Genomic DNA, 27,654 nt, shown 5'->3' with positions numbered 1-27,654 from the left:
TGGAGGTGACACCTGCCATCCTCAGCTTCTTACCTGCGTGGTGGGGTCGTGGTGCTGCAGGGAGAGGAGCCAGCCAGGGAGGTGGGGGCATCGGGGTGGTCCGGTCTCCGTGCGTCACTGCAGTCCCATCGGACAACACGTCGATGTCTCCGCTCAGGGCAGCTGTCTCCCGGCTCCTTCCTCTCGGGCTTGTTTTCCAAACAATTTGCTTAATGTGATTCCCAGCCCAGTTGAACATGAGTAATCGTGTTTACCCTACGAGTGGGGTAATCCCGCGCCTCCTGGGGCAGGCGGGGCCCTGGGGGAGGAAGGGCCTGGCTGTCCGATTAATTGCCTGCATCCTTCCTTCTGCTCCTGCAGAGAGGACAGCGCCCTGCCCTGGGTGGCAGCGATGGAGCCGCTGTTCGCCACCTCCAGGCCAGCCGGCTGGAATGCCTCCGCGGCCGCCGGTGGCATCAGTGGTGGCGGGGAGAACGGGACGCTGGCGGGGCCGGTGTCCTCGCCGGGGGCCCGCGCGGTGGTGGTGCCGGTGCTCTACCTGCTGGTGTGCGTGGTGGGGCTGGGCGGCAACGCGCTGGTCATCTACGTGGTGCTGCGCCACGCCAAGATGAAGACCGTCACCAACATCTACATCCTCAACCTGGCGGTGGCCGACGTGCTGCTCATGCTGGGGCTGCCCTTCCTGGCCACGCAGAACGCCGTCTCCTACTGGCCCTTCGGGCCCGTGCTGTGCCGCCTGGTGATGACGCTGGACGGCATCAACCAGTTCACCAGCATCTTCTGCCTGACCATCATGAGCGTGGACCGCTACCTGGCCGTGGTCCACCCCATCCGCTCCACGCAGTGGCGCCGCCCGCGGGTGGCCAGGCTGGCCAGCGCCGCGGTCTGGGCCTTCTCGCTGCTCATGTCGCTGCCCCTGGTGGTCTTCGCGGACATCCAGGAGGGCTGGGACACCTGCAACCTCAGCTGGCCGGAGCCCGTGGGCCTGTGGGGCGCCGTCTTCATCATCTACACGTCCGTCCTGGGCTTCTTCGGGCCGCTGCTGGTCATCTGCCTGTGCTACCTGCTCATCGTGGTGAAGGTGAAGGCGTCCGGCGTGCGGGTGGGCTCCGCGCGGCGGCGCTCAGAGCGCAAGGTGACCCGCATGGTGGTGGTGGTGGTGCTGGTGTTCGTGGGCTGCTGGCTGCCCTTCTTCATCATCAACATCGTCAACCTGGCCGTGGTCCTGCCCGCGGAGCCCGCCGCCGCCGGCGTCTACTTCTTCGTGGTCATCCTGTCCTACGCCAACAGCTGTGCCAACCCCGTGCTCTACGGCTTCCTCTCCGACAACTTCCGCCAGAGCTTCCGGAAGGTCCTGTGCTTCCGGAGGGGCGACGGCGCCGAGGACGTGGATGCCACAGAGCCACGGCCCGACAAGAGCAGCCGGCTGCAGGAGGCCACGCTGGCTGCATGCAGCTCCGAGGCCAACGGGCTCATGCAGACCAGAAGGCTGTGAGGGGAGCCGATGGGCCACGCCCGGTCTGGGGTTCCTGCTGGGCCAAGCCCTTCCCTGAGATTCGGGGACCCCCTGAGGTTGCTCCCCAGGAGCTTGAATACTCTCTGTGGTGTGAGGGCAGCTGTCTGGAAGGGGGCTGAGGCTGGTCCTGCGTGGCAAGCTGCCACTCCACCTGTCTGTTCTTACTGGGCAAACTGGGGTTACGGGGCTTCAGGGGTGGGGTGGGTGGGAGAGGCCCCGGGGTTCCAGGCAACGGTCAGGCCATCTCGACCCTCTGGTCCTGCCCCGGCCTGTGTCAGCCTCCCAGGCTGGAGGAGTGGTGGTTAGTGTGACTGGGTGACCACTCTCCAGCCTCCACCCTCTTGTCAGCCCTGTACCACCTGGTCAGCGTCACGTGCTACACCCTGAAACTAAAGACTCTGATGTGCTGGTTTCTGGTCTGTGCCCCCTGGCTCCAGCAACTGGGGGCTGGCTGACTTTGGACATGGCAGGTGTGAAGAACAGAAGCTGCGAATGCCCCAGGGCAGTGGCAAAGGGTGATGGATGCAGCTGGCCCACCTCTGCTGCTGCACTTCCCTTCCTGCTGCCCACAGTCCCCAGGGGCAGCGAGGGGCGGAGCCATGGCTTCCATGGTGGGATTCGGTGGGGAAGGCAGCAAGTGCAGAGGGAGAGGGAGGAGCCGAGGTTGGGGGTGGACTGTCAGCCGCAGGTTTCTGGGTTTGTGGTGGGCGCACAGGTGTGCAGAGGGGCTCAGTGCAGGGGGCCTAGGTCGCTGGGAGGGGCTGTCCTGGGAGGGGCCAGTGAGGACAGGGAACCTATAGCTCTCTCTTCCGCTCACAGAGGGGCTTTGGGCTGGAGAGGGAGGGGGATGAACGCAGAAGAGGAGAAATATCCAGACAGCAGCGCGGGGAGCGGCCTCGCAGTGCAAATAGCAGCCGGCCTAGAAAGGCTGTGTGGGCAGATGCAAATGCCAGCAAATGCCAGGCCCCTGAGGAATTCCGCAGCCCCCAGACCAGAATGGTCCCACCTGCCTCCAGCAGTACCGGCAGCCCCCCTACTCCAGGCCCACACCCGGGGCCCAGAGCTCACTGCCTGCGCCTCGCTGGGGTCCTGGTGCCGCTGGCCTCTCTCCAAGGAAAAGGACCAGGGCACAGGGCTGGCTCCACCCGCCGACCCCCTGCCTGGCACAGCCCTGGCCGGTGCCACCTCACTTGAGCTTCTGTCTGCCCAAAGCAGGAACCCACCCTCAGGAGGGCACAAGGGGCAGGGGGAGCTGGGCTGGGCAGAGGAAGGCCAGTCAGCACAGCTGGACCCCGCTGATCCCAGACAGAGGCCAAACCCTGGAAACGCGGTGGTGTAAGGAGGGCGCTCGTGTTTGACAACCACTCTCCTGAATAAATTAGAGAATAAAGGCTTGACTCTTTCCCAGAGCAAATATTGTCCCCGGAGCCGAGAAGCCAATGCAAATCAGAGCTGGTGGACAGGAGGAGGCAGGACCGGCGTGGGCAAACACCAGCTAGAAGTGACCAGTGGGCACTTAGATGATGCCATAATGGAAGGTGCAAACAATAGGTGTGAAAAGATGGGCCTTTGCCTTGAGCTGGGCAGGGGGAGGATCTGAGTTTGGCCTCTAAGGATGGGGTGGGGGTCAGCTCCTTCTGTGGTTGTTGGGTTTGTGGACCTGGCTGCCTTGAGGGACCAGGCTGTCTCCACCACTCCTGGGCTCAGTTCCAAGGAGTGGGGGTGGCTCCTCCATGTGGGGTCCGCAGAGGCTGGGATTGCAATCACTGGGTGCTGATGGCCAAACCCACCACCACCCACTCTAGGGGCCAGCATCTGAGGGAGGGGTGGGTGCCCCAGGAGAAACTGAGGCCAGCCTTACCTGCTGTCCCCACCCCAGGACCAGGCCTCCCTGGGATCAAAGTGACTCTGGGAGTGAGCAGATGGCTCGGAAATCTTGCCCAGATCAATTTCCCCTGATTGATTCAACTGCATGAGCTCCCTCCCCAAGGCCATGCCAACCGAGGGTACCGTGTGGAGTGTACAGACGCCAGCAGTACCCTGACCTGTTCCTGCCTGTGAGGGGGGTGAGCGTGTGCCCGTGTGTGTGTGTGTGTGTGTGTGTGTGTGTGTGTGTGTGGTGCCTGGGGCCTGATGGGCCCAGTGTCGGGGAGCCTGTGGGACGTTCCAGAGGATCCCGGGGAGCCTGTGGACACGGGTCTATGGGAGTGAGAAGAGGCTTGGCCAGTGTGGACCGCTGCAGAGGCCTGAGCAAGGGTGAGCCACTGAGCAGGCGGGAATGAGGACCTGCGAGGGCAGAGCAGGAATGTCCCAAGAGAAGCCTGCGCCCAGGGAGCCAGGAGGAGCCCTGCTGCCCGCCCACACCCAGCACAGGCTGCGGACAGAGCCACGCCGCTTGCAGGTCCCGGCCCAGCCCTGAGCGGGGTGGGGGTGACCCAGAGCGATACCTCTGGGAAGGGAGACCTGTTTTATGGGCTCTCTCTCTGCATCGATGGGTTTTATTGGCCAATGGGCTCCAGTGGCTTCCACAATGACCTTGCTCAGGAAATCCGGCCGCCTCTGGGGTGGGGCGCAAGGGCAGGAGGGCTCTGTTTGCCTGACAGGGCTGGGCACAGGGTGGGATGTGGTGCGATTGCAGGTGCTGGGTCCCCACCATGAGGGAAACCAAGGCCGCTCTGCCCTGTGATTAACTGAGGCTGCACTCCCGGCCCAGCCCCTGACAGCAGGAGCCATGTCGGGGTGCCCCAGGTGAGGGGGTCCTGGGGCAGAACAACAGCGAAGGAAGGGGAGACATCGGGAAGGACTTGCCACGGAACCTGGGGCCGCAGAGATCAGCAATGCCCTAACGACTGAATGATACGGAGAACAGGCTCTCCGCTGGCCCCTGATCAGGGCTCCTGCAGAACCGTGGGTCCCAGGGCTGGATGGGGATGGAGCCCTGGAGAGACAGCTGGATCTATGACCCACCGCCCCTCCTCCACCCTGGCTGCTGGGGACAAGGGGCCCTCCCCAAGCCCCACCTCCCACCTCCTCTCCATCAATCCCAAGGGCACTGTCCTGCCCTGTGTAGACCAGCCGATGCCATCCCTCAGCTCCCAAGGGCTGGTCCAGCTACCACAGCGCTGAAAGGTGTTTGTTGAATGAATAATTGATGTTGAATGATGGCGTCTCTGCCCAAGTGGGGACCTTACCATGAGGGTCCTAGACTGCCCATGAGCTTGAGGGGGTGCCCCTCCCTGCCCCTACCTGTCCTGGGACACTCATGCCAACGCAGGCAGCTTACTCCCCCTGTGCCAGGCCCTTCTTCTCCCCTCCTTCGGGCTATGTACCTGGCGATGAGGTGGCAGCTATGCATTTGCCCGATTTGTGCTGATGGAGGTATGAGGGCATCATCTGGGCACCTGGATGGGTCCCCAAGTTGGGGGGACTGGAGCTCCACCTGAGCAAGCCTCCCTCCCAGCACCTCTGCCTTGGGGGAGATCAGAGGCTCTCTTCTGTGATATTTGCAAATACTTGATATTTGGGGGCGGGGTTATGGAGTGACTGCCAATGGGGTGGAGAGTTTCTTCGGGAATCGTGAGACTATTCTAGACATAGATACTAATAGAGCTGATGCTGTGAAAGTGCAAAATGCCATTAAGTTGTTCACTTTAAAATGGTACTGTGTTTCCCCGAAAATAAGACATCCTCCGAAAATAAGACCTACTTACAGGTTTCCTTCTGAGTGAAATATAAGGCATCCCCTGAAAATAAGGCCCCACTAGGCTAAACATGAGAGATTTGGTCCACTGATTCTGAAAGAAATGGAGTCACAAGAAATTCACCAGGAAATTCAGGAATTGGATTGTTATGATGATTTTCCAGAAGATGATGACATGATTGTCATTGAATAAATGAGTAAATTCTTGATACTGCAGGATTCACGGTTTGTCTGGTTTGTGTTGACAACTACCGTACTACCGTACTGTATACAGGTAATAAATTTCCTTTATTTTCATTTAACAATAAATGTGTACCGTATTCTTCATGGAAAAATAAGACATCCCCTGAAAATAAGACCTAGCGCATCTTTGGGAGCAAAAATTAATATAAGACACTGTCTTATTTTCGGGGAAACAGGGTACATTTTGCCGAAACCGGTTTGGCTCAGTGGATAGAGCGTCAGCCTGCGGACTGAAAGGTCCCAGGTTTGATTCTGGTCAAGGGCATGTACATTGGTTGCGGGCACATCCCCGGTAGGGGGTGTGCAGGAGGCAGCTGATCGATGTTTCTCTCTCATCGACATTTCTAGCTCTCTATCCCTCTCCCTTCCTCTCTGTGGAAAATCAATAAAATATATTTAAATAAATAAATTTTAAAAAATGGTACTTTTTATTGTATGGATTTCACCTAGTTTTTTAAATGTCTGTTTTATTGGAATTCCACTAAATGGGTAAACCGAATATGGGTAAACCGGCTCCCAGACAGGATCCCATCTCTCAGGAGGCGGCCGGGCTGTCCCCGTAAATGCGTGTTTTCCCAGCTTTTTTCCCAGGCGCGTGCGCGTCATTCCTGATTCCCACAAACCACATGGCGGGGGCTGCCTGCTGGCTGTGCTGATTGGGGTCACTTCCTCCTCCTTCTTCTAAGAGTGGTCCGGGCAGCTGGGCCTCACCGACCTTCGTGTCTCTGCGCTCAACCCAAGGGCGCCCTTTATCACTTCAAGAAAATGATGACCTTGACCCCTCCTACCCCCATCCTGCCCCCACCCTGTCCCCAGCTCTTAGTCCTTTTTTATTTGTTTGTTTGTTTGTTTGTTTTGTAACAAATAAACCTGGAGGCTGTGGGGTGAGGCAGGCACAGCCTTCTCGTCCTGCACTCACGGGCAGAGTCCTCTGGCACGTCCCTAACAAGTACTGAGGCTCTCGGTGGGGTCTCGGCCTCGCTAAGGCCCCCCCCCCCCCCCCCCAGTCTCTGAGGATGTGGTCGCTTTGGAGCTTGGAGGTTGGCAGGTGCCCTTCCTCCCTGGACCTGCTCTGCCCTCCTGTGTCAGCAGCGGGGAGCAGGGCCTGTCCCTCAATACTCGGCCGGGATGCCCCAATGTCTACCTGTCAGGGGGCTCTAACAGCCGGATTCAAGCCATGAGGGTAAAAGGAGTAGAGTGGCTGCCAGGTCTGGGCAGGGTGACCCTGCCCTAGACCCCACCTCTGCCGCTCTGGGGCCCTGACAGAGGCCCTCAGAAGGCGGCTGGAGAGGACACAGGCTTCATTTGGAGCTGGCAGACAGGGGCTTCCCGCCCGGCCCCTCCTGGCTAGGCTGGCCCCAACACACAGGGGTCTGGGGTTCCTGGTCAGGGTGGGAGGGGAGTTCAGGTTCCAGGAGGGAGGCCTGAGGGAGGCCCCGCCCCCTCAGGCCCCCATTGCTGTTCAGCACCTTTATCTCACAGCAGAACCCTGTCTGCCACCCTGTCCCCCATTAGTACTCGCTCCTGATGTGCTCACAGGTTGCCCAGCACCCTGGGCGTTTCCGGCTCTAACAGCCATAAAAGGACACAAAGTTCAGCCTGAGGCTCCGCCCAAATCCATGCCCAGGGCCCCGCAGTCCCCCGCAGCCCCCTCCTGTCAGTAGTGGGGCCATAGCTTCAGCAGCCCATGACGTTCTGCTTCATCCTTGACTGTAAGATCCCCCCTCCACACACACTGCCATCCCTACCCCCAATTTTGCTGTTGCCTGCCAAGCACCATGGCAGAGTCTGGCCCAGCCTTGGGTTCCCAGGCCAGGGTCGCCTCTGAGCCCCTTGCGGTGCTGGGCCTCCAGGCACAGGCACCTGTCTGTCCTGACCTCTTTATCTGTGGCTTTTCAAGGCAGGGTCCCATTTTGTCTGGGGGGCCTGGACTGGCACTAAGGGTCTGGAGTCATAGCCCCACCCAGGTCTGCTTCCTTAGGAACTGAATGTGGGGACCCCAGGACCCCTGCCCTCCTCGCCGTGTTGGCCTGAGATGGCTAGCATCAGTTCTGAGAGGACTGACGTCTGAGTTTGCTCTCTGGACTCCCCACTGTCCAGCCCGGCGCCGAGTAGGTGTTTTATGAAGGTCTCCGAGGCAGCGGTGCTGGCACAGCCTTTAATAAGCAAACTCTCGCTTGACTGAGAGGCACACTCCACAGCATGTAGAGATGCCCCGCCCACCCTGCCCAACACCCACCCCCACAGTCTCATCTCAAACTTCTCAGTGTGAACACTCGGTTGTACCCATCCCCCCAGGCCAGGCCCCCAGACCTGTCTTGCTCCTGCCCCACCCCTCAGCTCAGTGTCTGCATGCAATCGGGGTTCGATCACCGCACAGCCATCTCCCGGACATACTGGCATCCCCCTCAGCGGAGAGGGAGGGGTCAGGCTCCGGGGGGCGGTGAGTGCCACCAAGCGCTGGCGGTGGCACTCAGGGGTGGCTAGAGCTCGGCGGCCGGCTTGACCAGGTGGCCGCTGAAGGTGATGTAGAGGTCCCCGGGCTCGCCGTAGATGGCGTTGTCTTGGTCACGCTTGAACATGCGCACCCAGACCGTGTCGCCCGCGGCCAGCGGCAGCAGCAGGCTCTGGGTCTGCATGACGCTGCGCTCGCTCGGCTGCGCGTACAGCACGGCCGCGGCCTGCTGGTTGCACATGATGTGCAGGTAGGTCTCCTTGTAGTTCCAGGTGTGCACGGTGAGGCTCAGGAAGTACACGCCAGGCGCGGCGCAGAGGAAGCGGCCCGACGCAAGGTCGAAGGCGCCGTCCAGGTTCACCAGCTCCGTGTCGAAGGGCACGGCCTGGAAGGCGTCGGTGCTGTGCAGCCCCTCGCGCCGGCCCACGGAGAAGGCCGCGTAGGCACGCTGGCATGGGGTGCCCGGCAGCCCCACCTGCCCCTTCTGGCCCTTGCGGCCCCGGAGACCCCGGGAGCCTGGCGGGCCCTCCTTCCCGCTCCTCCCGGAGCGACCTCTGACCCCGGTCTCACCCTTCTCACCTGCAGGGGAACAAGCAGAAGCCTCTGGTCAAGGCTTGGGGCCCATTTGCTGGCCGTGTGGCCTAGTGGGTGACCTCACTTCCCCAAACCTCAGTCTCCTTATTGTAGGATGGGTGTGTTAACCCACCCCTCGCCCAGGGCAAAGAGAGGCCACACCCCTAGGTTGTGGCTGTTCTGGAGCCTGTGCAAATGATCCAGTGGGGACGGAGGGAGGGACCGTGGGTCCAAGCAGCTGGACTGGGTGTTGAAAGACGACAGGGCTGGGAAGTTGGTACCCAAGTCCAACCTTCTGGGGGCCTGCTGTCCAACCCCAGGGTGAGGTTCTCTTGAGCTCAGCCTCTCTTGCCTTCTCCCAAGGTGGACCTACCCTTCCAACCCCACCTCCAATGGGTGCTGGGCCGGGAGGGCAGACGCAGACTGGGTGAGCAAATGGAAAGGACCTCAGTTTCCCTCTCTTCACAGCCCCTCTCCAAGCGCCTTGCTTCCCGCTTGAGGGGTGGCTGGGGGCTGATGACATTTGCAAAGTGTCTCACCGGGGCCCTGGGTGCCTTTCCAGAGCCACTCCACTCAGTCAGGGCCTCAGAGCTTTGTCCTGCCCCTTCCTTCCTCTGCCTCTCAGGGGGGGTCCCTGTGCGGGCGGGGAACAGGGTGGGCCACCTCTCGGTGACACTACCTTTGAGGATGGAGATGTCGATGGTGGGCCGCACGTGGGGCAGCTGCACCCATTTCTCCCCATCACCGTCAGGGGCGTGTGAGCCAGGGGTAGCTGGGGGCCAGGCCGGGCGGCAGCAGTGCACACACGGCCGGTGGGGCAGCCCCAGCCTGGGCCAGGCCCCTGCAGGCAGCGCCAGGAGGAGCAGAAGGCCAGGGGCTGCCATCTGGGCTGGAGCCTAGGAGAGGGGAGAGGTGGAGAGGGCATCTGAGAAAAGAGAAACCCCGTTGAGCCCCCAGACCCCACAGCAGCTGTCTGTGCCCCCTTGTCTGGGGAGCCAGCAGATGGGATCTGGGTGGGGTACACAGTTGGGGGCCCTTGAGGTGCCACAGTGGGCAGAGCCAGGGTCTCAGAGGCCTGGCATGCCCTTCTCGGATTCTTAGCCCCCAGCCCTGACAGACATCATTAATAGATTCCCGCACTCTTTCACCCAGACCTGGATGCGGCCTCAGAATCCTCCTCACACAGCACCACCAGGGCCACCACAACTTGAGGGCCTGCACAGGGGACAGCTCACCCCTGCCCTTCCAGAGCCCCTGGCAAAGTGGCCCAGGCAGCCGCGCCCAGTCTGAGCTGGTCCTGCCAGGCTCCTTCTTAGGGGCTGCTCCCTCTTACACCCCCACCCTCCCAGGGCCTTCACTCTGGGCTGGAGCAGACACCCTAAGTGCCTGCAGCCGGGGAGTCCTGGTACCCAGAGCCCCTGTGGCTGGGGACCTTGCACCTGGAAGATGGTGGAGGTGGGGCTCTGATTCCACCCTCCAAAGCCCTCTCCCTCCTGTGCAGGCAGAGCCCTGGGTGAGGGTGGGGGGTAGGGGGAGCAGGGGGCAGCTTCAAGGAAGCACAGTTCCCCAACCCTGAGGATGGGCCTGGGTCCTGGTTGGGTGGGGCCTGGGTCCTGGTTGTCTGGGGCCTGGGTCCTGGTTGTCTGGGGCCTGGGTCCTGGTTGTCTGGGGCCTGGGTCCTGGTTGGGTGGGGCCCAGGTGGGGCAGTTTCTTCCTGCTGCCTTGCTGGGCAGAGAGCAGCCCTCTGGTCCTAAGCTCCCAGGAGGGAGAGGAGGGCTTCTTGGAAGGCTACCCATGCGGTCCCCCACTCTGATGGGGACGGTGGTGTTTAACCCCACCAGTCCTGGGCCTCCTGCCTCCTAACACCCTCCCCTAGGAAACCCTGCCTGACACCTGGCTTGCCCATGCCAGGTAGGGCACCGCTTCCTGGTTCAACCAGCTGCTGCTGGGGCCTCTGGGTGAGTCCCACAAGCATCCAGGCCTCAGTTTCCCCCGGCAAGTGGGCCCTGGTCTCCCCAGAGGCTGCATCTGGGAGGCTCAGCCAAAGGCAGGCGTGCGAGGTAAGGGTCTTCTCTCTCCTCTGTAGCCCGACCTTGCTGAGCAAAGACCCAGGCACCCTCCTCCAGGGAGCCCTCTGGAGCTGCAGCCCAGTGCAAGGTCCTTCCTCTTGCACAGTGGGTCCGAGACCCACTTTCAGGTTTAGCTTCCCTGGCAGAGGGGACCCCGTCTTTCCACCCACCCCAGCGCCCAGGAGACCCTGCCTAGTCCTGCCAGCCTCACTGGACCCTGCCAGACCCTCCTGGATTCCTCCCATGGAGGGATCGGACAGGAGTGGGCGTCTCCAGGGGACCCCACCTCGCCCCTCTGGCAGTCTGGGGTCCTGGGCATCCTAACCGCCTGGCCTGCCCAGAAGACAGCCTGGGCTGGAGCCTCCTTCTTGCTGGGGTCTCCGGGGGAGCACGGACCCCTTGTAAGACCCGCCTGGGCTGGGTGGCAGTGAATACCCACCCGCCCCCATGCTCCCCGTTACCATTTCACCGTCGGTGCTGCTGCCCGTCTGGCTGTCTCCAGTGTCTCTGCCCAGCCGCCTGTGAAAGAGCCTTTTCATGCCCGCACCAAGCGCCACTTCCCCCAGGCCAGCCAAGACCAACAGGCCTCGGGCCAGCTTCAGAGCCTCCGCGGGAGCTCACGGGGCCCTGCCGCCTGCCGCCAGTCTGCCCTCCGCCAACCGACTACCTGCCAACGGGGCGAGAGCCTTGTCACGGGGCCTCCAGGGGCCGGGAGGGTCTGGGGGTCGGGAACGTCTGGGACTGACTGGCGGGTTGGGAGATGGTGCCGTGGGCTGGCTGCCTCCTCCATCTGGGGCGCAATGACTGAGCGGAGACTGGGGGAGGCCGAAGCCACAGCTGGGAGGAGACTCGTCAGAGGGCTTGGCGCCAACGTGGGCTGGGGCAGACCAGGGCCCACCTGGCAATGGCCACAGCCTTCTGTCTCCTGCTGGGAAGTGAGGGCTGGGGCTGGTGGATGGAACTCAGGAGAACAGACCCGTGGTCGGCAAACTGAGGCTCTTGAGCCACATGCGGCTCTTTGGCCCCTTGAGTGTGGCTCTTCCACAAAATGCCACGGCCTAGGCGAGTCTATTTTGAAGAAGTGGCATTAGAAGAAGTTTATGTTTAAAAAATTTGGCTCTCAAAAGAAATTTCAATCGTTGTGCTGTTTCTATTTGGCTCTGTTGACTAATGAGTTTGCCGACCACTGGGCCAGACCCATGGTGTCGACCCCGGTCTCCCCCGCACCCTTCCAGGTCAAGGTGCCCAGCAAAGCGAGAAGCCTGCTGTGACAGAAGCCTGGCCTTTCCGTGGACAAGGGCTGTGTCCCTGTTATGCCCACTGGTGGGAGTGACTTTTAGGCGCCCCCAAGCGGTGGCAGGCAGGGCTGGGCCCACCGTGAGCCTAAAGCTGAGCCCACACCAGAGCCCGGCCTCATCCCCGCTTTGGGTGTGGACAGCTGGACACTGGGTCTGGGTGCAGAACCCTGCACCTTGGCCTCTGAACATGGGGACATGCGATTCCTGGGATGTGGACCCACACACACACCAAGCCGGCCACCTGTGGGCGAGGCACCAGCCAGGCCTGGGGACCAGGCGGGCTGTGTGCGGCCGGGACAGCTCACCCGGTTCTGCTGTTCCCGCCCTCCTCACTGAGGACCCGGGAGGGGAAGCATGGGGGAGGTGAGAGGGGGGTGGAGGTGCCCCGCCTGTGGGGGGCTTCTTGTGCAGGATGGAGTGAGTGGGGCTGGTGAGGGGTGCGGATGGGGGCTACACCAGCTGGAGCTGGCTCCCAGGCTGGCCCCATCCCCAAGGGGAGGACAGCTCACTCCAGCAGGCCCAGGGACTCCCTTTGGGGACAGCTGTCTTCGCCTGGAGGGCGGCACAGACAGAGGGGGTGTGAAGACCCCAGGCCCTGAGCGATGGCTCGCCTCCCTGGAGCTCCCGCAGCCCCAGCGCCCTGTGGTTTGGCTCTGAGACTTGAGGCGGCTCAGCCGGCGGCCTCAGGGCGGTGAGTGGCCGAGGCCCCTGTCTCTCATCACCCACTCCGTGTGGAGCTGATGGCCCGAGGGCAGGCTTGGGCTGTTCTCTGCCCTCCCAGTACCACCTCTGAGGCTCCCAGAGAAAGGCGGGCACCGGAGCTCTGCACCTGAGCCGTGGTGTCCCCACCTGTAAATGGTACCAGTGGGCTCAGACGTGGCCGGAGTGTGCCAGATGGACATGGCTGAAGCCAGAGTCTCACCACGCTGCAGGGCTGATGTCCCTCCCCGTGCCTCCTGCCGCCTGCTCCCTGACTCCAACAGGCAGAGCAGCCCCCAGAAGTGATGGCAGCCACTGTGAGCCCCCTTGGGGGAGGGGTAGTGAGTTAAATGTGCCAGTATCTGGGGGGTGGGTCTGGGCTGAGCCGGGCCTCTGGGACCCGGGCTGCGGTGTGTGGCTGCAGCAGGTGGGCAGGCAGGCTCTGAGCGGAGGGAGTCAGCAAGCACCAGGGTGACTCAGCGGGTGGCAGGTCGAGGACGAGGCTCCTGGACAGAAATAGCCATCGCTTGGACATGCTGCCCCACATCTCCGTGACAACGGGAAGGTGGCTGAGCATTGTGGCCCCACGGGGCCAGCTGACCACAGAGGGCCGGGGGGGGGGGGGCTGAATTCCTGCTGGAGGGAACTGGCCAGCCTGGGATGACATCGCTGTCTATCCCCACCCCAAGCCCCACAGAAAGCCCCAGGCATTCGATGTGTGGCCTGGAGCCATGGCTCCGCTCCAGGGCCTGGTCATTGGTCTCTACAGGGTGACAAAATGTCCAGCCTCACAGCTGGCACAGGGGACTGCAGACAACGGAACCCCCCCTGCCACCCTCCCTGCTGGTGTCACCCCCACGCTGTAGAGATAATGAGTTTCAAACAGCCCCCCTCACTGAGCTCCATCAGCTGCCACCCTCCAGGAGGCAGGACGAGACGACCCCGGCGCTAATGGGGACACTGCCTCGGCCATGGTGATGAGGGGGTCTGCGGGCAGCGGTTTGCACAGAGGGAGTTATTATCTCCGGCCTCTTAGTGGATGTGTCCCTGAGTGTCCTGTCTGTGAGCTGCTGCTGGGAAGAGAGAGCAGCCGGGGGTGGAGGGACATTGTGGGCACAGCAAGGGGGGCTTCACTGCCACCCCCTCCACAAAGTGCCTGGCCCTCCTGGGGGACTGCCTTTCTCCCAGAGCGTGGACACAGGGTGCAGGAGGCGTGGGACCAGGTGGGCAGCAGAGACCCTGCATTTCCTCACACCCACACCCACACCCACACCCACACCCACACCCCATCCGACGCACTAGCTGGCTAGGGAGGGCGCTGAACAAGGAGACTGGCCACCTAAAGGTGGCCGAGGTGGCTGGGCATGGAGGCCACCCACAACCTTGACTTCCCCACCCCCAGCTCAGGGTCTGCCTTCCAGTGCCCACCCTGTGCCTGGGGGGGGAGGCAGGGGTTTTCCTAGGAGGTCACTGGCCTGGCCGGGGGTTCTCCAGGGGTGCTGAGTCACGGCGTGGATGCCCAAAGCCCTGGGGCCACGTCCTCCGGGCAGAGCAGGCTGACAGTGTGTCCGGCACCTCTGCCCCGGTTCACCTCCCAATACCGAGGGGAGAGCCGGTGGCCTCAGCACCACAGCCTCGCGGGCCCGTGGAGGACAAAGAGCAGGTTATTGCTGCCGGGATCCGAGGCTGTGACGAGTGGTGTGGCCTCCGTGGGATGAGAGGTGACCCTTACTCAGCAGCATCCTGCAGGGGGCGCAGGGGGCCATGGCTGGGAGCCGGGGAGGGGCCTGGCCCCCCGTGGTCAGCTGGAGCGATGAGGGGGAGCCTCTCCTTGGCTGACCCCTCTCCACGGTGGTAACTGAGCGTGCCCTGGGCGTGAGGAACTGACTGAGCCCCATGCCACAGGTAGGAAGCAAACGTGCTCTTTATTTGGGGGGCGGGGGACAGGTCCCTGCCCGAATCTGGCCAAGGAAAGCGGGGAGGCTGTGCCAGGGGGCTGGCCCTGTCACTGGTAGCCGGCCAGCTGGAGGATAGTGGGGTAGCGGGCGCGGTGGGTCATGCACTTCTGGCTGTCGATGAAGATGCTGTTGTTTTTGACGGCGATGTCCTTCTCCAGGCTCATGCGTGTGTCCTCCAGGTTGCGCAGCGACTGCTCCGCTTCTAGAAGCTTCTCCTTCAGTGCGGTGAGGGACCTGTTCAGCTCCTCTACCTCACTCACCAGCCTAGGGGATTTGGTGGAAGGAGGAATGAGCTTGGCGGTCACTAGAACACCAGGCCTTTGGGCGGGGAGGGGCAAGACCGGAGATGCAAAGGCTAGAAACCCTGGTGAGCAGTCCTGGCCAAGACGCTCAGCCAAAAGAGGACGTCAAACCTCAGCCCCTGGCGCACATGTGTCAAACACAAGGCCCGCGGGCCAAATCCAGCCCGCCAGGCCTTGCAATGTGGCCCGCACCACGCTGTCATCACTGCACTCCGCTGTCAGTTTATGACATTGTCAGTTTATGACTGTTCAGTAAACCATTCGGCCCGCGATTTAGGCTGGATTTTAGATTTTGGCCCCTTATCTGATTGAGTTCGACACCCCTACCCTGGCGGAACAGGGGCGTGGCCTGGGGCCAGGGCTCTGCGAGAGGCCCGAAGGCTCCCTGAGGCTCCTTCTAGTCCTGATGCTTGGAAGCAGGACGGACCCCTGGAGCAGAGTGAAGCCCCGTTTTCTGAACAAAATCAAGAAACTGGAAGGGGGCAGGCCAGGGCGGGTGGGGTCAGTTACTCACCAGGGCAGCTCAGTCAGTTAGAAAGACAGAAGACTTGGTCCCACCCATGGCCCCAGCCCAGGACGAGGGCCCCCCGTGCCACCAGAGGTGCGACTGGCCTGTGAGGCAGGACTCAGCCGCTCGGACCCGAGACTCCTCCCTAGGAAGACTGCACAGCGCAGGATGACATGGGGAAGTGCCCGCGGGCCCTGGCACCCGAAGTCCTGACATCGTGCCCCTCCGTGGCCCATGCGGTGCCCAGCCATGCTGGGAGGGAGTGGGGTGTGCAGATGTCTGCGTGTGTGAGCTGTGCCAGTGTGAGACCCCAGTGTCTCCTCACCTCATCTACGGTCTGTGTGCCTAGGGAAGGGGTGTCATGGGGGTCCCAGAGACCGAGGGGGCCTGGGCAGCGCCCGGGTGGGGTAGGGGCGGGGGTCTGGCTCGCCCCGGGACTGCACCTGAACTGGGCGGTGTCGCGGCACAGCTCCACGTTGGGCCGCTGTGAGCGCTGGTACAGGCGGGTCTGCGCCACCTTCAGAGGCAGCTCCTTGTTCCTGATGGCCAGCTTCAGCTCGGCCACATTGTGCTCCTGGTCTGAGATCTCGCGAAGCGTCTGCACACAAGATAGTGCCCATGGGCCCCAGGCAAGGCAGGCTGCCAGGAGGGGCCTGGCTGTGTCCCTGAGCCCTAGGGCTGTCCAGCGAGAAGCCTGTCCACTGGCTCTGGAGGGGGTGTGGAGGCGGGCGGGGGGGTGCACAGCTCCCTGGGCTCTCAAGAGCACCCAGGGGGGTGAGACCACAAAGCTGGTGGTCAACAACCAGAGAGACTTGGAAGCAGCAAAAGTGGCTCTAACAGCCTGGGGTCAGAGCCCTGCTGGGCCCAGACCACCTTCTCCCATCTTCTCTCCCGCCCGCACCTGACCGTCCCTCCTGGTGAGTCACTCAGGTGGCAGTGCCAGTAGGCAAACACTAGCTGCAGGGAGTGGGTTTTCCTTGGCTCAGTGAGGGTGCAGGAAGGGGTGGAGGCCCTGCCTCTGGGGTCCCTCAGGGTGGAGGGGCAGAGGAGGGGCAGGGGCCAGGCCGGGTCCTGACCAGGGCACAGTGGCCAGGGGGTGGGAGAGGAGGGGCACAGGAGCGGGTCTCTCTCTGGCTGTGGGCACCCAGACCCCAGGGCTGGCCTGTGTGCATCCGCGCACCTTGTTCAGGTGATGCTGCAGCTTGTGGCGCGCGTCCTCCAGCTCCTCCAGGCGGCGCCCGAAGGCCAGGTTCACGGAGTCGCACTGCAGCCGCAGGTCCTCGGACGTGTCGCGCAGGATGCACTCGATGAGGCCCCTCAGGTTGAAGGAGGCCAGGCGCTCGCGCTCGGCGCGCTGCAGGTTTTCCTGCGTGAACCTGGCCCAGGTCTCCGGCATGGAGGCGCTGCGGGCGGGGAGCGGGTGGAGCAGGGTCGTTGGGTGCACCCGCCAACGCTCTGGATCCCTCCAGGCCCTCCTCGAGCCCCTGTCCCCGCGCCCCCTACAGTCCGGCGTCTCCAGCCACCACTACCCCAGCTCTGCCCCGCGCCCTCCAGCGCCGCCCAGCGTCCTGCATCCCCTGCTGCACCCAGCGTCTTGTGCCTCTCCCCTCCACCCCCCAACCCTCCACACGGGCTGGGCTAAGATGGACGGCGGTCTCGCGCTCCCTACTGGCCGCTCTCGGAGCTGCAGGCCACTTGTCCTCGTCCTTGAGTTTCCCAGGCTTCCCCTGACCCCCCCACCTCCCAGTCCTGTGCCTCAGCCCCGCCCACCCACCCCACCCCTGGTCCCGTCTCCCTCCGCAGCCCCTTGGCCTCTCTGGTGCCTGTGTGTGCTGAGCACTAGGGCAGGAGACCTGATCGAAGCCCATCCCCAGGCCCCAGAAGCAGAACTGCAGGCTCTATGGTGAGGGCCTCAGGGTCAGACGGGGGTGGAGGGGCCCGCTGGGAGGACCCCCAGGAGCCAGATGGGATGAGGGGGGCAGGGAGGACAAGGGTGTGGGACAGGGTGTTTGTGCAGGGGTAGGGAGGCTGAAGCCCACCTCTCCTCAAACTTGGTGGAGTGCGGGTGGAACTGCACCTCCGTGCTCTGGTTGGTGTATCCGGCACAGGTCTCATCGATGTTGTAGGCGTCCACCTTGTCAGACCAGTCCATCTCGCACAGCTCCTTGTGCTCCCGGTTCGACCTGGGGGCAGCGGGCAGGGCTTGAATCTGTGCAGAGGGGGGAGCTGGGCCCGCTGGGCACCGGGCAGGGCAACCCCCAAACAGCAGGCATGCCTCATCTGCCCAGCGTGAGGTCCTTGGGACACCGAGGCCACCGAGCCAGCAGTGTCCAAGCGCAGCGGCCCCTCCGCCCCTGGATGCTGGCCTGGGCCACGTGGAAGCCCAGGTTCCCCATCACCCAGTGCCCTGCCAGCCTGCGCTCCTCTCTGAGCCTCAGGGCCTGGTGACCCTGACTTCCTGCCCAAAGCCAGCCTGAGGGGTGGGGGGCCAGGGGTCCCCCCCGGGGGCTGGAGACCCACCTGATCTGGTGCACAGCCTGCATGATGGTCCTCTTCAGCAGCTCCTGAATGTTCCGGATGAGCTCCGCCTCCTGGGAGGGAAACCCCGTCCCCGTGAAGACCTGCTGGCCGCAGGGCTGCAGGGCTGCTGCGACCCACAGGCAACTTCTTCGACGCCCAGGAGGGGCTGGGATTCGGGGAGACACCCAGGGGAGCTGGGGCTCAGCTGGCACTTGACCCCCAGCTGAGTGGCTTGGCCTTGGGCCTTGTTGACCCCTGCTCTCTTTTCTGGAGAATGGGGCACGAACCCTGATCTTCCTCGTAAGGTTTACTCCTGGCTTCTGGCCATTCTATTTGGTGCTTCGTGTGGGGTCTTTTCTTCTGGGGGCACCAGCACCCCTAGGCTCCAGGGGCTGTTCCTGCAGCCTGCCCAGGGCACTGAGGGCATCAGCCCCTGGACAGTCGGGCCTACAGCCCCTCTGACCTAGGCCCCCGGGGACGAGGAGCCTCCTGAGTGGGGCCTCCCCTTGGGGCCACGGCGCAGGGAGGCCTTCCCCACACCGAGGACACGGCGGGCTCCCTGCCGCTCTCTGTGCTGCCTCGACTGCTTCCTTTTCTATAGACAGACAACCCTTCCCCTGATGTGAAGTCTCACCTCCATTCGTGCCTTAACCCGTGTGTGCCCGGGTCTGTCCCCTGGTCTGTGCTCCTCTTCAGGCCACTCTAGTGGTCCATGCACTACTGGGCCAGTGGTCTGGGCTCAAAAGAGAGGGGCCACATCCTGAGACTGGGGAGGTTCTTGAGCAGCTGAGTGTGGGGGTCAGTTGTGGGGAGTCAGAGAAGGGGGTTGGCAATCTGGGGGAGGTCAGGAAGGAGACGGACGGGGCTCAGGTTCTGGCCTGAGCTTGGGGGGGTGGTGCGGGGGATGGCTTGAGGGGTGCTCTGAGGCAGCTGTTTGTCTCCGAATCCCTCATGCATGTTCACATATGCGGCCCCCAGGCTGAGAGGTGCGGCCCGCAGGCTAAGAGGTCTGCCGCACCAGGATCAGGCTCCTGGACCGATTCTTCTCGTGGGGCTGCCCTAGGACAGGTCCTGCGGGTTGAGTGTGGGGACCCTTGTGGAATAATTGTAGCCTCCACCCTTTTCTTGCCCCATCACAACACACTGCTGGCTGGTGCCTGGGTTTCCACCACACGTGTGCTTGGGGGAGGGCGCTCAGCCTCCTGGAGCTTAGGGTCAGGCGTCATGCGCATGCCCAGGGTGATCCGGCAGGTACCGGAACCTGAGGTCACCAAGGGATCACTCAGTGGTGCCCCAGGCCCTGACCACGCCCAATCTCCAACCTCAGAGAGCTGCCCCAGGACTCAGCCCAGGCCCCTCTTCATACGCAGGGTGTACGTAGAGGGGTGTCAGAGCTGGTGGGGTGGACTGGCTGGGCCCCTCCCTGCCTCCGAGGCCCTCTGCCTGTCCCATCCACAGGTAAACGGCCCCAACACATATCTTAGGTATAAATCCTGCCACAGGGTGGGCCCTGCCTCACCCCCAGTGTGAACAATAATTGGGGGCGCCAGACACGAGATTGGGACAAGTGGGCAAGTGCCAAGCTTCAGCCCCAGCCCTGGGATGCGTTTGAGCCCCCACACCGGGGCACCCAGGCCACAGTGCCCCCAACCCGGCCCTCTTAAAGGGCCACGCAGGTGCTAACCCCACCCATCCTGGCTGGCATCTGTCAGAGGAGGTATTGTACCTGGACTGAGCCTGTCAGCTCCTGCCTGTCTCACTTGTCCCCGGGGGTCTCCCTCTGTGTAAGTATCTCTAATGGGGAGTTGAATTCAGCCTCCCATGGTGCCTGGAATCAGATTCCCACATCTGCCCCGCAGGTCCTGTCCTGGGGGAGGCCACCCAGGGAAAGGCTTCCGTCACCTTCCTGCCCTCCCCCAGGTTGCCAACCCCCTTCTCTGACTCCCCACAACTGACCCCCACACTCAGCTGCTCATGAACCTCCCAAGTCTCAGGATGTGGCCCCTCTTTGCTCTCATGGCGCTGCCGCTCCTTGTAGGGAGCCCAGCCTTACCCCAAGGCAGACCAGACACACACCTGGAGGGAGGGACAATGCCGCACCCTGGCCACCCCCAGCCCAGGCTGCCCCAGCACCCAGTCAGTTCTCGTCCCTGACCTAGTCCCAGCTTCCCTGAGCCTGTGTGTGCAGAGGGGGCACGGGCACCCAGGCCTCTGCCAGCCCGCGTCCTGGGGATACACCATGTCCACCGCCAGGCTCTGCCCAGGCCCTTCTCCTGGCAGAAGGGTGAGGGTGACCGGGTGCAGGCCCCCCAGAGCCCCAGGGGTTCACACCTTCAGCAGCTCCATCTCCACATGGTCGCGGACGAGGTCGGGGTGCTGGCGGCGCTCGCGACACTGCAGGTTGTCGGTGGCGATGGTGAAGGGCAGGGCGGTGGCGTCCAGGGCGCGCTCCAGCCGCAGCTTCTGGGCCAGCAGCAGGTCCGTCTCGGCGACCAGCTCACCCACCTCCCGCTGCAGCTCCGACTTCCAGCAGTGCATGTCCTGCAGGCGCTCGCCCACCTTCCGGGTGGAGTCCTCCTGCGTCCGCTGCGCCAGCGCCTCCGTCTCCGCGGCCAGCTGCCGGCTCTCATGGCGCTGCCGCTCCGACTGGTCGCGGTCGGCAAAGGCCTGGTGGTAGCTGGCGTAGCAGTTCTGGAACCACTCGTCCACCAGGTACTTGGCCGTGCGGAAGCCGGCGGTGGCCAGGCCTGCGGACGTGTGGGCACCTGTGTTGCGGGCCACATCGTACAGCTTGGGGGGCAGCTCGCACGGCGGCACCGTCTGCGGGGCCGGCTGCTTGGTCAGCAGCACGTCCGTCTGAGCCATGGCGCCGCCGGCCTGGCCACAGGTGGGCAGGCAGGGCACTTGGCATGGTCTGCAGAGCAGCTCTGGCAACTCTGTCCCAACACAGGACATCTCTAAGTCTCCTGGAGACAGGTACAGACCAAGCCCTCCTGTTGCTGGGCAACAGAGACCCCTCCCCCAGAGGCCCTCTTAAAGGGCCAGGCAGGTTCTAACCCCACCCATCCTGGCTGGCATCTGTCAGAGGAGGCAGTGTGCCTGGGCCGGGCTGCTCACTCCTGCCTGTCTCACCTGTCCCCGTGGGATCACCCTCTGTGTAAGTATCTCTGATGGGGAGTTGAATTCAGCCTCCCATGGTGCCGGAAATCAGATTCCCACATTTGCCCCACATCTGCCCCGCAGGTCCTGTCCTGGGGACGGTACACCAAGGCCACCCAGGGAAAGGCTTGTGGCTGAGGCCTGGGAGGGGGGCAAGCTATACGCCCAGTGTGGGGCACATGTCCTCCTCACCCCCATTCTGGGTGTCAAGTTCCAATGCGGGGCTGATGCCCCACATGGGCAGCAGAGGGCGCCATTGGCTGTAAAATGCCATGTGCGGGGCAGGGCAGAGCCTTGGGCTCACCTCTGCCGGCTCAACAACACTCTGGCCTGGATGGCCCCTCAGCCCTCCATCCTGGCTCCTCCCACGGGACCCCCATCCCCAGTCCTCTTAGCTCAGTCCTCTTAGCCCTATAGACATCCCACTCCCAGCATAATCCCCAGAAGCCCTGCCCCTCCACCCTCCTGACCCTGTCCCTCCGGCACGAGGGCCCAGGAGCCCCGGCGCCTCCTCAGACACACCAGCCTGGCTCCTGAGGCTCCGCTTGGAGGTGCCTCCTCCTAGGCCCTGGCCTCGGCACTGGCACCCTCGCTGTGCTGATGGCCTTTAGACCTCGTGGCACAGAGGAGTGCTTCACACATGTGGGCTCAGGGGACCGAGCCCCAGACGCTCCCGACCCACTGAGCCAGTCTGCCCTCGTGGGCCGGAGGTCAGGGGACCCTCAGGGCTGATGTGGCCTGAGGAATGCTTCAAGCTTCTCTGTGCCTCGGTTTCCCCAGGGCAGCAGACAACACAGGGCCCACTCAGAGGGTGGGGGTGGGGGGGACCACCAGCCACCTCTTATTTAGAACCTGGCTTTCAGAAGGTGAGGTGTGTGCAGCTCCTGGTCCCAGGCAGCTGTGGAGGCCCCTCCCCTGGGGAGGTGTCAGGTGCGGGAGGGCCAATGGGGGAGACAGAGGACCTGAGTGTGGGCAGGAAGGCTGGGCAGGGAGTGAGGAAGCAGTCAGAGGCCTGCCCCCGGCCAAGGTGGGAAGGACTACCGACGCTCTCCAGGCCGCCCCTCAGCCAGGGAGGACATCGCACGCGTGACTCCCTCAGTTCATCTGCCAGGAAGTGGGTACTCTGTGTGGGTCCTGGGCAGCTATGCCCACCTCCAGGGCTTGGTGAGGGGCAGGGGGCTCTGCCCAGCCCCAGGCAGCTGCCAACGCCGTGGCCCGCGCACTCGAGATGTCCCCAGCCCTGTGGCCGGGCTCTGGAGGTCTGTGACGAGGACAGCGGTTCCGGACAGCAGCGCCGGAGGCTGCCTGGCATGGAGCCTTCCGTGCCCCCAGATGTGAGGAGAGATAGGGCAGCCGCCCCCACGTAGGCGCTGGAGAAGGGGGAGACGGTGTGTGCAGCTCCTGGCTCGGCCAGCTCCTCTTCTGAGCAGCCTCTACCCCTGGCCTCGTTCTTGCCGGAGGGTATCTAAGTGCCAGTCCCGGCGTGATGTCCTTTCTGGGCAATGCCCACGGCCGCCTGGGCGGAGAGGCCGGAGCGGGTGGGAGAGGGCTGGGAGGGCCCAGAAACAGGTGAGTGGGCGCCTCTACCAGGCTCCCCTTCCTGTCCACCCACCCGGAGAGGCCAACGACAAGGGGCCTTGACCTCCACCACCCCTCAGAACCCCCTCCCTCCGGAACTGACTCCACACATGTCCAAGCTGAGCGGTTTTCTAGAAGACGCTATAAAAGCCCCAAATGAAACGCTGTGAAGATCCCAGCGGCAGGAGGCAGATGACTATCATGCTGTCGACGACAAAGGAGGCACTGGACACAGGATGGCTCCAGGTGGAGGTATAGAGTCAGCTTCCCAAAGGAAGTTCTGTCCGATGGCGCGGAACAGGGCCCAGGTGGAGGCCCAGGCCCGCTGTTTCCGCGGGCGATCTGGGAGAGGGCCCCTGCCCTGTCTGCCCGTCTGTGCGTCTGCCCGTCAGCACGTCTGTGAAGGCGAGGCCACCGGAAAGGTGAGAGCCACAGCACCGAGGACGGTGCCGGGCCTGCAGCCAGCCTTGCAGACACATTGGCTTTTCTCACCACTGCTTCCTCTTCTCGTGGCAAAGCGCCCATAACAGAAAATTCGTCGTTTTTATCATTAAAGTGTGGCTGGGCGGCCTTTAGTACATTCACAAGGTTGTAAAACCACCGTCTGTATTTAGTTCCAGAACTTTTTTCATCACCTCAGACAGAAGCCCCAGCGCCCCCCTCTCCTCGCCCCCAGCCCCCGGCAATCACCAGCCTGCTCTCCGTCCGCGTGCATTTGCCTGTCATGGACATGTCGTGCCGATGGAGCTATGCCATACGGGCCCCTTCGTGTCTGGATTCTTTTCCTTAGAACGTTTCCGATCCTTTTCAGGGCTGCATGCTGTTCCGCTGTGTGGGCGGGCCATGTGGTGGTCACCCCCATGCCCATTGGTGGGCACCTGGGAGGTTTCCGGGTGGGGGCTGCTGTAAGGAGACCTATTGTGACCACGGACACACACAGTTCTGTGCGTTCAGACACTGCTTTCTTTTTCTTTTCTTTTTCTTAAAAAAATATTTTATTGATATTTTACAGAGAGGAAGAGAGAAGGATAGAGAGTTAGAAACATCGATCAGCTGCCTCTTGCACACCCCCTACTGGGGATGTGCCCGCAACCAAGGTATATGCCCTTGACCGGAATCGAACCTGGACCTTTCAGTCCGCAAGCCAACACTCTATCCACTGAGCCACACCGGTTTCCGCCCAGACCCTGTTTCCAATGCTTTGGGGTGTGTTCTGCTTATCACCCAGTTGCCACTTGGAAAGTCTCAGAGACCGGGCCTTTGAGGACATGAGGGGCTTCCGGCTGCACCTTGCCGGGGGCTGGAGAGTAATAACCTCTGCAGGACTGTCTGCCACGCCCTGGCAAACCAGGGACGCGGAAAACGGACCAGAAGGTGGGGGTGTTTGCTGAGTGGGGCAGAGCCTCGAGCGAGGGCAGCGACGGAGACCAAACCCCCAGGGGAGGCCCTGGAGCTGCTGAGCATCAGCAACCCCCCAAGCCATGCTGCCCCCAAAGCTGCAGTGCACGGACCCACTGCCCCCAGTGCCCTTGGCGTCCCTTGGGGTCTGACCCCCAAGCATGTCATGCTCTCCCTGGTGTCCTTCACGCTTGTCACCCTCGGGAGCCTACTGACCTTGAACGCTGTAGATGGGGGTGGTGCGAGGGGGGCTCCTAAGCCCTGCCCAGCTGACTCGGCATCCTGGGCTGCCACCGGCCTCCCAGCCCCGGAGTTTGGGGTAGAACAGCCAAATCCCCGACTTATCGGCTCAGCTTTATCTCCAAAACCTCCTACGGTTTCCCGGAGAACAAAATTAAATACAGGATTTCCGAGAGATTTTGCGTCTGCCTGAGCAGGGCCAGGAGCAGGCTGGGTAGAAGGCGCCCAGCCCAGCCCCCGCCCCGCCTGGAGCTCCGCAGCCCGGGGCGAGGACAACCTGCCAACAGGCCACGTGTGGGGTTCCAGGCCCCGGCACCACGGTCCCCTTCTCCCCCCACGTCTGTCCTTCCTGGAGAGCCTTTCCGAACCCACGGAGCCGCCCCCAGCCACCTCCCCACCGGTCCTCTCACAGATGAGGAGACGGAGGCCATGGTATGGCTCAGGCAGGCAGTGGGGGCCAGGATGTGGCCTCAGCGGCAGTGCCATCCCAGGGTCCAGGCCAGGGATGTGGACCCGAAGTGGGCAGACCGCCGGCCTGGGCGAGGAGGCGCTGGCTCCTCTCAGCAGCTTGCCCCTCCCCCCCCATCATCTCTGAAGTCGGGGGTTAAAGGGTGGCTTTAGTGACCCCCAGCCCCCCAGGAGGCTGGGAGGCCAGGGCGGCTCTCCCGCTCTGAGAAGGCCCCGGCTCTGGACCACCTCAGGAGATGCCCAGCAGCGGGAGTCATGGGCGACCAGGGGAAGAGTGGGGTGGAGCAGGAGCCCGGCTGGCTGTGGGGCTATCAGAGCCCCTCTTGTCCGGCGCCTGGAGGCGGCAGGTCGCTGCCCAGAGCTTCAGGACACAGACACCCAGGCCCCTGTGGCCTCCCTCCGGAAGGACCCACAGGGCTCCCAGCTGCACGGGCTCAGAGAGGCTGGGGGCCCCAGGCCTGGTGTGTGTCAGGAGTAAGGCTGGGCTTAGGGACAGTTCCCCAGGCCCCGTCCCTCCTTCCCCTGCCGGCCTGGCCGCCCACGGTCTGTGCTGCCTGCCCGTGTCCACGTACCCCTCCTCCCGCCTGGTGTCCTGCCCCCGGGTGGGCCCTCTGGCACCTTCACCCCTCCCCCCTCAGCCAGGCGGGCCCAGCAGACCCAGAGGAAGTGACTGGACTGAGGGGCCACCCCCAGCCAGGGGCCACAGCCGCATCCTGGAAGCCCTTGTCCCTGTTGGCAGGTCCTGGAGGTCAGGGTGTAGATGGCAGGGGTGCTGGGCTGAGAGCAGGGGCTGTGGGGTGCAGAGATTTTCAGCTGGCGTGCCACAGGAATTTTTAGCATGTGCAACCCGACTATTGAGTCAGGGCACCGACCTCTTTTCCCTTAGTGTAAAACAAAAAAAACGACAACAGCCAACAGAACAATAGCTGTTGGGCATGAATGAACCAAAATTATACCTACTTCTTCTGCCAGATCAGCAGAAACGTAATCTATACTTTGGTGTGCCGCAGAATTTTGGTAATTAGGTTATGTGTGCCATGAAACGGAAGAGGTTGGAAACTGCTGCTCTAGGTGACTTTGCACAAGCCTCTTGCCGCCTCTGTGCCACCTGCCACACGGGAGTAACGGGATACATGGGGGCCAGGCGGGGCCAGGGCGGTGTGTGGGACTGGCCCAGGGAAGGTGCGGGGCAGCGCAGGCCTGGGCTGGGTTATTTTTAGTGGGGCATTCAGGGGCGCTGGTGACTGTGGCGGGTCAGGCCCCAGCTGGGGGACAGAGGGACCATCTTGACCTGTTGGTGTCGTTGCCTCGGCACTGGCCTTCCTAGCGGCTGTGATGCGGGACCCAGTCCGGCAGGACTCAGCAGGTGCTCACTCCCCCAGTCTCATGTCCCTTCTCGACCCCACTGCCTGTGTGACCCCAGGAAGAGCTCGGAGGAGTCTGGCCCAAAGATGAGAGGGGTTCTTGTGTGGCCTGGGAGATACATGGCTGTCCCGCCCCCACACAGCCCCCACGCAGCAATAACCCAAACCCAGACCAGTCCTAGCTGCAGCCCGGAGAGTCAGGCACAGGGCCCGGAAGTGCCCTCAGGGTGTCCTCTCACCTCTCCTGCGTGTGTGTGTGTGTGTGTGTGTGTGTGCTCGCGTGCCGGGTCTGTAGCAGACTTCGGGCCCTTCGGTCCAGCCTCTGGGTGGCCCTCTGCTCCCAGGCTCAGGTTCTGGGTGAGTCCTAGCCCAGGTAACCTTGGACAGTCCCAGCAAAGGTGCTGGGGTTCGAGCAGCCGCTCTGATGTTATGAGGCCGCAGCAGCATCCTCTGTAAACGCTGCTGTCAGCTGATTCCGGTGTGCGGGCTGCAGGCTGCAGATAAGAGCCAGGGGCAGGCCCGGAGGACTGCGAGAAGGTGTTCCCTGCCTCCTGCCCGCCCTCCCCCATCCTGCCCCTCTGGCGGCGCCGACCAAGGACACGGAGCTGCTCTGAAACTGACACCCCCTTCCCGGTGAGCCGTGCATCTGGCTTGCACACTATGTGACTCCTGGCAGCCCTAACCTCTCTGTGTTCGCTGCACGCTGTGAGCCATGGTCCCCCCGCCTGGCTGTGGGGTGTCCTGTCTTCCTGCCACGGACCTCTTGGGTCTCCAGGGACACCTGGAGGCCACTTGGAAGATGGATGAAGTCTGCTGCCCCTCCCCCACCCAGCAGGCTAAAGGGGGCTCTGGGCCTGCGGGGACCTGGGATGTGGGGCCTTCCTTCTGGGGGGTGGGATCCTGGCCTGATGCCCATGGGGGCTGGGCTGCTCCTAAGATGCCCTGCCATTCAAGAGGAGTCGGGGTCCCACATGCAGTGTGACTGGGGGTCCCCAGGCCCCAACCCCCCGCCACACACAGGGGCCCCTCACATCGCCTCGCTGTGGTCACCCCAAGGCCTGTGGGACTACCACCCCCTTCTTCTCCTCCCTGGGGGTGACTTGGGCAATGTCTGCAGGCATGTGGGGTACCTCAGCGTCCAGACAGCCGGGTCGCAGCGCCAGGACGCCAGCACCTGCCCAGGGACAGCGCCGCGGCTCCTTCCTGCTGGAGGGCCGGAGTGTCTGCGTGCAGACGGTCTCTCAGACAGCACTCTGGCGGCAGGAAAGAATGTCTTTCCTGGAATTGCCGGTCCACGTGTGTGCACGGGATGCCCCTGCCAGCCCCCATGTGCCCGCGGCCGAGGGGCGGCTCCACACAGCACTTAGCCCGGAGAGGCCGGAAAATAGGCCGAGCCGCACAGCACGCCACGCCCGCATGTCCTCATGGGAGCAGCGGATGCCGGTGGAGCCACTTAGCTGATGGAACCAGGGCTGCTCTGTCTCCACCAGGAGGGAGCGAGCAGCCAGCTAAGTGCCGGGAGGGGAAGGGCAAGGTCGCTTACCCCATCACCCACCCCGTCCTTCCCACGAGCCAGGCCTGGCCCTCAGCCCCCTCAGCCCTGCAC

At 63.1% G+C, this 27,654-nt stretch overlaps 3 protein-coding genes across 3 annotated transcripts; 1 reads left to right on the top strand and 2 right to left on the bottom strand.

Moving 5' to 3' along the window:
• Positions 1-391: 391 nt before the first annotated feature.
• SSTR5 (somatostatin receptor 5) lies at positions 392-1,495 on the top strand (the record flags this gene model as incomplete). The annotated part of the gene is made up of 1 exon (XM_084883132.1): positions 392-1,495. The coding sequence occupies one exon, from the start codon at positions 392-394 to the stop codon at positions 1,493-1,495; it is 1,104 nt and encodes a 367-aa protein (XP_084739258.1).
• Positions 1,496-7,884: 6,389 nt separating this feature from the next.
• Positions 7,885-9,377, bottom strand: C1QTNF8 (C1q and TNF related 8). The gene is made up of 2 exons (XM_084882223.1): positions 9,167-9,377; positions 7,885-8,493 (listed from the first exon to the last, which is right to left on the bottom strand). The coding sequence occupies exons 1-2, from the start codon at positions 9,369-9,371 to the stop codon at positions 7,943-7,945; spliced, it is 756 nt and encodes a 251-aa protein (XP_084738349.1). The 5' UTR covers positions 9,372-9,377; the 3' UTR covers positions 7,885-7,942.
• A 5,083-nt stretch (positions 9,378-14,460) lies between these two features.
• On the bottom strand, positions 14,461-20,783 carry TEKT4 (tektin 4). Its single transcript, XM_084882157.1, has 6 exons — positions 20,173-20,783; positions 17,842-17,912; positions 17,361-17,504; positions 16,502-16,724; positions 15,765-15,919; positions 14,461-14,775 (listed from the first exon to the last, which is right to left on the bottom strand). The coding sequence occupies exons 1-6, from the start codon at positions 20,704-20,706 to the stop codon at positions 14,559-14,561; spliced, it is 1,344 nt and encodes a 447-aa protein (XP_084738283.1). The 5' UTR covers positions 20,707-20,783; the 3' UTR covers positions 14,461-14,558.
• Positions 20,784-27,654: the final 6,871 nt, after the last annotated feature.

This window comes from Pipistrellus hanaki, assembly GCF_964339955.1.
Source record: "Pipistrellus hanaki genome assembly, chromosome: 4".
NCBI lineage: Eukaryota > Metazoa > Chordata > Mammalia > Chiroptera > Vespertilionidae > Pipistrellus > Pipistrellus hanaki.
Note: the sequence above shows the minus strand (reverse complement) of the source record. Positions and strands in the feature narration are given on the sequence as shown.

What these genes read in the sequence shown, in the direction of transcription:
- C1QTNF8 (XM_084882223.1), bottom strand. Translation starts at nt 9,371, where the DNA reads ATGGCAGCCCCTGGCCTTCTGCTCCTCCTGGCGCTGCCTGCAGGGGCC. An exon ending in CGACATCTCCATCCTCAAAG is followed by an intron (nt 8,494 to 9,166) that starts GTAGTGTCACCG and finishes GTTCCCCTGCAG; the next exon opens with GTGAGAAGGGTGAGACCGGG.
- TEKT4 (XM_084882157.1), bottom strand. Translation starts at nt 20,706, where the DNA reads ATGGCTCAGACGGACGTGCTGCTGACCAAGCAGCCGGCCCCGCAGACG. An exon ending in CAGGCTGTGCACCAGATCAG is followed by an intron (nt 17,505 to 17,841) that starts GTGGGTCTCCAG and finishes CGCTGCCCCCAG; the next exon opens with GTCGAACCGGGAGCACAAGG. An exon ending in CGCGACACCGCCCAGTTCAG is followed by an intron (nt 14,776 to 15,764) that starts GTGCAGTCCCGG and finishes CAAATCCCCTAG; the next exon opens with GCTGGTGAGTGAGGTAGAGG.